General features: G+C 38.3%; 1 protein-coding gene across 4 annotated transcripts; it reads left to right on the top strand.

Annotated features, from left to right (window-relative positions):
- The first annotated feature begins 3,206 nt into the window (after window positions 1-3,206).
- On the top strand, window positions 3,207-5,947 carry LOC121976336 (probable WRKY transcription factor 21). 4 transcript variants are annotated; one of them, XR_006110606.1, is made up of 5 exons: window positions 3,207-3,311; window positions 3,976-4,782; window positions 4,865-4,990; window positions 5,306-5,519; window positions 5,598-5,947. XR_006110606.1 is itself a non-coding variant. In XM_042528464.1 (4 exons), exons 2-4 carry the CDS (start codon window positions 4,025-4,027, stop codon window positions 5,448-5,450), a joined length of 1,029 nt encoding a protein of 342 aa, XP_042384398.1. In that variant the 5' UTR covers window positions 3,207-3,311; window positions 3,914-4,024; the 3' UTR covers window positions 5,451-5,947. The 4 variants fall into 4 exon arrangements, 3 of the variants coding, with proteins under 3 accessions (XP_042384398.1, XP_042384397.1, XP_042384399.1); XM_042528464.1 differs by having other exon boundaries at window positions 3,914-4,782; window positions 5,306-5,947; XM_042528463.1 differs by having other exon boundaries at window positions 5,306-5,947.
- Window positions 5,948-8,649: the final 2,702 nt, after the last annotated feature.

The raw sequence follows: 8,649 nt of genomic DNA on the forward strand, positions 1-8,649 counted from the left end.
CCCATATATAAAAAGCAACGGATTTGGCAACGAAAATTTAATTCGTTGCCAAATTTTGTTGCCAAACTCGTTGCCAAATTTTGAAACAAATATCTTATTCGTTGTAAAATTAGGAACTAACTTAGCAACAAAAATTAATTCGTCACTGAATTCGTCCCCAAATTCGTTGCAAAGTTTGCAAAAAAACTTTTTTGTCCCAAAATTGTATGAAATTTTGCAACAAGTAAGAGTTTTTGTTGCAAATTTGGCGACGGCTTTGGGATTTTGCAACAACGACAAAAATTTTTGACCCCAAATTCGTTGCTAAGTTTGCAACAAAAAAATATTCGTTGTAAAATTGTATAAACTTCTGCGACAAAAAAAAAATTTTGTTACAAATTTGGCGACAAATTTGGGGACGAAAATTTTTTTCGTCCCCAATTTCGTTGCCAATTTTGCAACAAACGTAAGTTTGTTCCAAAAGTTAGCATCAACCTGTTTGGGACGAAAATTTTTTCGTCCCAAATTTCGTTCCCAAATCTTTTGCAACGAATTTTTTTTTATAAATTCATCCCAAAATTCGTCCCAAAATACAATAATTATTATAGTAAGATCAAGAACAACTCATGTCAATTCAGTTCATCACTTGTTGGAGATTTAACAAAAGGAAGTATTTCAATTCTCAAATTCATAATGCAGCATTAAGGTGATAGATACAAGGATCAAATGTTACTGAAACTAGTGAAAGTTTGATCAGAATCACACTGAAAAATTGAACTTTCTGCTAGGGAAATAGAGAAAGGGATGCCATCTGTTTGCTTATTGTCAATGGCATCAGTGGCAATGATCTTGTTAAAAATGAAAACCTAATACCTAAGAAGGATCTTTGTTGTCAGAGAATACCTCATCAGCGTGGCCGTCAATAGCAAGACCCCCAATGCTCCAATCAAATTGGAATTCGAATTTTCTTTCGAATCGAGCTCGAGTCAAAATTATTTACCGTTTCAAACTTTAAACTGAATTTAAGTATCAAATATATTTTTCAAACCTAAACTTGAATACTAGTTTGAGTGTACTTAGAAAAATAAATAAGAGAATTTGAATTTAAATTTCATTAGAGATTAATATTTTAAACATAACTTATACTTTAAATTTATTTACTAACAAATTAAGAAGAAGATCAAGTACCTCTAAAATTAATTAGATGAAATTTGAATATTAAATTATCAAAATGAAATAAAAATGATATATACATCTGGCGTGTGCCTCTAAACTTGCACTAGAGTTGGGATAAGATAGAGCCCCTAGTTTTTGACTTTTTATTCTTCCAACAATCTTTTTTAGGCCAACAAAATATAAATATAAATAGTAATAACAATAATAATCAATATCATTTCACATCTTGATTCCACTAAAATAAAGCTACATAAGTCCATATAATAATATTTTTTTTTGTTTGGATAAAAAGTGGGAAAATAGTGCATTAGTTAAAGAAGATGCTTTAATAGCATCTACAAGGATTATCTATTATTTAATTACTTTGTATGCTTATCATGATAACTATTTATATGTTTTTGTCATCAAACTTTAATTTAATCCACAAGATTTTTTTTTTTAAAAAAGCACGTTTAAGATCATATTTAATATTGAGAATTTGCCTCGATTTAGTATTACTCTCGTGGTTCACATTAAAATAGTAGTTTTACCTACTTGCCCAATCAATTACTATGCCTTAATATATTTCGGAAAGAACCAACTAACTTTGAGTTTAAATGACATTTCATCCTTAACTATAACTCATCTATTGATTCTTCAACATCACTTCTTTTGGACCTCTATTTAATTTCATCCAAGTTTCATTTGGGTCTTAGATAGATTACCTAGATTAGGATCCATAAATAGTGACAATCACTCTATAAAAATTTGCTTTTGTTACGGCTCCGATTCATTCTTCAACATACAGTTCAATTGAAATAATAAAACTATTTCAATGTAAGACTTATTTGTTCATCTACTATAACTTGATTAAACACTATTTTTTATGAAAATTTGAAAGATTTTAGACACAATTAGGAAGGAACAAATTGATGTTAATCTCTTGTTACTTCATAACTTGAAGTTGAAGATTACAAGATGAAAGGGACCAAGCTTTGAAGAAAATTAATCAATAAATAAGGGTAAATATTTTTGTTTATAAAAAATCAAAATAATATTTTTTATTCATTATTCATTTGTCATTTTTGTAATTAAAGACGATCTTTGTCCATTAAAGTCAAAAGCATTGTGAAGAAGCTAATCCAAGCAATTATACACAAATAAAGGACAAAAGTAATTTGTAGGGAAATTCATTTTACTCCCATTAATTTTAGATTATTAATATTGACCTTTAACCATTCATATGGATGTTATTTTCATGAACAAGTTTGATACTGGAATTTATTTATATTTAATTAAATAAATAATTTTATATAATTTGTTAAACTAAATGAATAAATTTGATTGTATTTGGGTTCATTCCGTTAATAATCATGAGAAAAGATTGTAAATTATTCATGAATAATATTCATAAACAATATTTACAAATAAAGTTTGTGAATTATATTTATCAATAAAATAGATAAATAAAAAAAAATTAAAATGAACAAATAATCTTATATTATCAAACTCAATAACTAATGAAAGAAGTTTAAAATTATAAAAATTTTAAATAATCAAATAAACTTGAATTGAAAACTAGAAATATAAAAATGAACAATGCTTAAGTTAAGTTTGAATCAAACTCAAACTTATAAAAAAGAAATCAAGTTAAATTTGAACAAACTTGATTCAATTTAAACTCGATTTAATTTAACCCGATTATCTTATCAAATAAACTTGAACATCATATCATTTAGTTCCTTGTTTATAGACTAGTTATTTTATATGATAGAATGATATATTAATGTGAATTTTTTTACATTTTTATAATTTTAAAGGTTTCTTAAATTGAAATTTTATGTGATTATTCTTTTATAAAAATTATAGAACCCTAAGATTCACATGACCCTCAACAAACTCTTAAGGATGTTGTTACAAATCTTAAAAGTTTGAGGTTAGTTCTTAAAAGTACGGAAAATTTGAAGGTAAAATAAAATTTTCAAAGAAAATGAGATTTATACAAGTACATGGGCTAAAATGATAAATACCCCCTACTCTCGGCTGTGCTATTTATTGTTCTTCCTGGCGAGGAGCTTCCTAAGCCTATTCGTCGTTGCTTCACCATCGCATCTTCCACTCCCGGAGACGAAATCGCAAGTCCAACACGCCACCAACGATCTGTGTTCTTCCCAAAGGTCAGTTCTCTTCTCATCTACCATTTCCTCCCTTGTTCTTGGTACGGTCGCTTCTATTTGGATTTCTTTTATTTTCTTTTTTTTTTAAAAAAAATCAGTATTCATCCAATCTACGTAATCCTCTTGTTTCAGCTTTAAATCATGTCAAAATCCAATCCTGCTGCCTATTTTAGTTGATTGTGGTTCGGAGATCGTCCTAAACTTGCTGTTTTCCTCGCTCTGTTTTTTTTTTAAATTTTTTTATTTTGCTTCTCGGTTCCGTTTTCATAGCTCGTGCTTTCAATTGCTTGATTAGGGTTAAAGTTTTCGAAGTTTTCACAACTCTTTACCTAGTTTATAAGATTTAGTATATCTCGATGAGAAGAAACAATCATTTTTCGTATAGAATAATTACGCATGATTGCTTCCATTTGGATTCCTTTCTTTTTAAATCAGTATTCATCCAATCTACGAAATCCTCTTGTTTCAGCTTCAAGTCATGCTCTTTCTGAGCTTAGATTTTGCTTCTTGGTTCCGTTTTGATAGCTCGTGCTTGCAATTGCTTGATTAGGGTTAAAGTTATCGAAGTTTACACAACTCTTTACCTAGTTTATGATATTTAGGTCATCTCAATAAGAAAAAAAAAATCATTTTTCTTAAGAATCTGCAACGTGGGGCATCTCAGATGTTCCTAGGGCAAAGTGGATGCAGCTTTACGATTCTGTGATTTTGAGATGGAAGAGGTGGAGAAAGCTAACAGAGTTGCTGTGCAAAGTTGCATCAGAGTTATTGGTCTTCTTTCCCAACCTAAAGATAAAATTTCACCTGCAGATCTTTTGGTGGAGACAGGTGAAGCTGTTTCCAGATTCAAGAGGTTGGTGTCTTTGCTCAACGGCAGTGTTGGCCATGGCAAAGTTAGGGTTGTCAAAGTCCCACCCATCTCCAATCAGAAGATGTTCTCAGACAATCATTTCCTATCCAAAATGGACCTTGCTTTGAACCCACCCCAACACCTCCCAATAAATGCTTTGGAGAGCAAAAACCAAGTATTGGATTCAAGTCCTAAGAACCTGCTGCAAATCTCACAAAGGAGCTTTACGGAACACCAATTTGGGCTACATGCATCATCGTTGTCGAGTCAGTACGAATTCGTTCGATGCCAGCAGCAGAATGGCCTGAAGGTTCAACTTGGTCAGCAGATGAGCTTTCAGGCTGACAGTTTCAGGAGAAGCCACACTGCTATAAACCTCAAGTTTGAGAACTCGAACTGCACCCCATCTGTGTCTACAGCCAGGTCTTTCTTGTCGTCTCTAAGTATGGATGGAAGTGTAGTCAGCTTGGATGGCAAGTCAGCATTCCGCTTAATTAGTGGGCCGGCATCATCAAACACGGGTAACCTCCACCCTCCTCTCAAGAGAAAGTACCAATGTCGAGGAGAGGATGGAAATGGCAAATGTGCTACTACTGGTAGATGCCATTGCTCTAAAAAGAGGTGAGTCTGCAGACAATAATGTCATCCAGTATCAACTCGATGGTTATTTGTGTTGAATTTAACTGTAGATGCATTTCTGCAGGAAGTTGAGATCGAAGAGAACCATTAAGGTACCTGCTATCAGTGATAAATCATCTGATATCCCACCGGACGAGTATTCATGGAGAAAATATGGGCAAAAACCAATCAAGGGCTCTCCTTATCCTAGGTATTTTCTTACTTTTCCATTTTCTTACTTGTCGTTGCCTTAAAGTTAAAATATTCTTCTAGACATGATTTGTTTTCACGTTATTATGTGAGCTTATGATCAAATTATGCATATTGTTTTCTTGCCGATATGGCTTCTTATGCCAATCTTTTGAGAAAGATCGACCGACTGACTTTGGCAGTCTGAAAGTTTTCGCTTAATGAAACACCAAACATACTCTATATATATTCTCCTTTAACTTCTTGACTCGTCTATGTTTTGGATCGAAATGTAAGAACTGACAACTAAGAACTAATGTCAAAAATAAAATTGCAGGGGATATTATAAATGTAGCAGCATGAGGGGTTGCCCGGCAAGAAAACACATTGAAAGGTGCGTAGAAGAGCCTTCAATGCTCATTGTCACTTACAAAGGTGAGCATAATCATGGCAAGCTACCGAGCCAGTCCACCCAAACGTAGTGTTCGTAAAGATTTTACCTCTTGCAAGCCTGCCCTACCGATCATCATGCATTCAACCTTCCTTTTCGGGTATGGAACACGAGTTTCTCTCAAAGGTCGATCATCTTTCCATGTGATAATGGGAAACAACAAATGGATTTACCGCAGGTGCCATGTTTATTTGCTTCACTGGTAGAGTGTCCCAGAATCATTATCCATCGGACACGGTCATCATTGATTCATCGCGATTTCGAACAAGGGCCAAAGCCTATCGGTTTACATCATGACTTGTGTTTATAGAATGAAAGAATCAAATAAAGTTAGTGAGGACAAAATGCACATCAAGTAGTATTGAAAAATAGTGGATGGATTTCATGTTGCTGAAAACATACGATTTTGTATTTATTATATTCTTTTGGTATGATATAGAGTTTGAAATGCTATCTGATCAATGTTGTGCTTTCAGTCACTGTTGGAATTTCCATGAACTTTGCTATACCAAACTGAAAATTTTGAAATCTTTTGCGGCATTTTTTTTATCTCTGTAAACTTCTATTGTCAATCCAACTTCTTAGGTTACTCTTCTAACTATTGTTGTCGCTCATCTTATACTGTCAATACTTTAAGAGGACCATACACTCTCTAGCACTAAAGAAAGATAAACTAAAGAGGCAATGCTAAAAATAAAATTTTATGTGGTTCGGAGATTCTTCTCCTACTTTATGGTCGATAACCTGAAGCACATTGCCTTCTAGCAGCCATTAGCTTTCATATGCGATCTTAAGCTTAGCCCCTTAATAGAGATTTCGTTCATGGTAGAAAATTCTCTATTGTTTTCTAAGTAATAAAATGAAAACAAGTGAGCTAACAAATTACCAAGAGCCACCAAAATCTTTCAAGCATTCCTTGTGCTTTTGGGTCTTTTGGATACTTGATCTTTTCAAATCTCACTAGGGACAAGTATTATGGAGATTGATCCTATCCGAACGCTGAATCAACGGACGCTGAGCACGTGGCGCTCTCCAAATTGTCGACGTAGATCTCCGACCGATCGTATGGACCTCCGACGAACTTGCAAGGAAGTCGGGCCGGGAAGGGGTTCCCGGCGACGACCCTCCGACGCTCAAGTCAGGCAAGAGGAAACTAAGAAGTGGCTCCGAAGATGCGAGAATGCGTACCTCCAGCGAAGTGTGAGGACCCTTATATAGAGCTGTGAAGAGGCTTATGCACACATACCGAGGCGAATACGTATCTTCTTACCATACCTCAGTATGGACTTGTCAGAGGAGCTTGCCTGACACCATACTGTTACAGTCCGAGCACCTCTCTAATGGGACAGTAGAACCTTCCATCATAGGCTTCTGCGTATGGGTTAGTCGTCGAACACGCTTGTTGTCAGAAGATGTCCCCCGATGTGTCCTTTTGTCTCTTCTGTTCCCGCACCGAGCGTCCGGCCGCTCGGCGGTCCCATCACGTCCGACCGGACGTAGGTACTGATCCGCTCGGGAGATTCCAGGTCGTGTGCTCGGATGAAACTGTTCACAGCATTACTGTTTTAAGCCTCGGCCGAGCGGGCTTCCCGCTCGGCCCGGCGACCCTGTTCACCATGAGCGTTGGAGACCCGACTCTCCGTCGGGTTGTCTCTGCTTCCGCCAGGACCCGTTCGGTCGGTCGCTCTAAACCTTCTCCGGTCGGTCCGATCTCCTGCTGACCCTTTTGACTTTTGACCACCACGTGGCGTTGACTTCCATCCAGAGGGTCCCCCGTCCGAACGGCCGGATCACTTGCCTCCCCTTCAAGTCTAGTCGAAGCAATTGATTAGTCCGACTGACTAGACCGCCAGTCACGCCGAGCGGAATCTCCATGTAACCATCATCCGCTCGGCCCCCACGGGGGTAGCTATACCGACAGTCAACGCCAACATTCCTCGGATCTCTTCGAAGTTTGCGCCAATCTTCGACATTAAGGCCAAGCACGCGCTCTGTGCCTCGATAAGGCGCTTATTAAATGCTATCCCGCGGTGGAGTGCCACGTGGCATTGCTGCCGTCATCGTACGGCGGCGGCGCCACGGGTGATGAGACCGAGGCGGTTTGAAATGGACGGCGCGATGCGTGCTCCGGTTCTCGCGACCTGAATCCGACGATGGAGGCCGCTCGGGCTCAACCCTATAAAGCCTTCGCCTTCGCCGCATTTCTGCTCTCGCGTGCCCAGAAGCTTCCTTCGGCGTTTCAGTACTCCGGCGGCTTCGGTTCTCCTTTTCCGGCGATCTCGCGTTCTTCGTCGATCCTCCTTCTCTGTAAGGCCGTTTTTCTGTTCTATCTTTGGTTAGCCTTGCGTTTCTTGTCGTGTTTTCAGCCTCTACGCATTGTTTCATCTATCATCTTCTTCCTTTCACCCTCTGCCTTTCGTCTTTTTTGGTTTCGTCCGCTCGGACAATGGCTAGCTCCTCCCAACCTCATGACCAAACCCTCGGCCCATGGTATACCACCCTGGAGTCACGCTTCGATCAGCGCGACGCCGATATTCTGATAGATAATTTTGACATCCCTTCCGACTTCGAAATTATCTTACCTTCTCCCTCCGCTCGGCCATACAAACCGCCGCGCGGAGCTTTTTGTGTTTTTCGCGACCAGTTCACAGCCGGTCTGCGATTTCCAATTCATCCCTTCATCGCTGAAGTTTGCAATTTTTTCGGCCTTCCGCTCGAAAGCCTAGTCCCCAACACCTTCCGCCTTCTGTGCGGCGTTGTCGTCCTGTTCAAAATCCACAACATTCCCCTCCAACCGGAGGTCTTCTACTATTTCTACTACCCTAAGCAGTCCGAGCTGGGTACTTACATGTTCCAGGCTCGGCCTGGTTTAGTTTTCTTTAATAAATTGCCCTCATTCAATAAGCATTGGAAAGAGTTCTACTTCTACATTCGTATGCCCGAGCGGGCCTCCTTCCGAATCCAGTGGCAGATCGGAGCGCCGACCTCCCCTGAGCTTAAGAGGTTCAAGACCCGACCGGACTACCTTCATGCTGCCAACATGCTAGCCGGTCTGAAGCTTGACATCAACAAGTTCTTACAAGAAGGGGTCATGTATATATTTGGCCTGAGTCCGATCAGGACCCCCCTTCCGAGCGGCTTCGGTAAGAATCTTACTTTGTACATTTGCCTTGATTACTAACTGATTTTCTCCTTTTTCCTTTGCAGCGAACATTGTCATGGAGTCGGTG

This window comes from Zingiber officinale, chromosome 4B (assembly GCF_018446385.1).
Source record: "Zingiber officinale cultivar Zhangliang chromosome 4B, Zo_v1.1, whole genome shotgun sequence".
Lineage (NCBI taxonomy): Eukaryota > Viridiplantae > Streptophyta > Magnoliopsida > Zingiberales > Zingiberaceae > Zingiber > Zingiber officinale.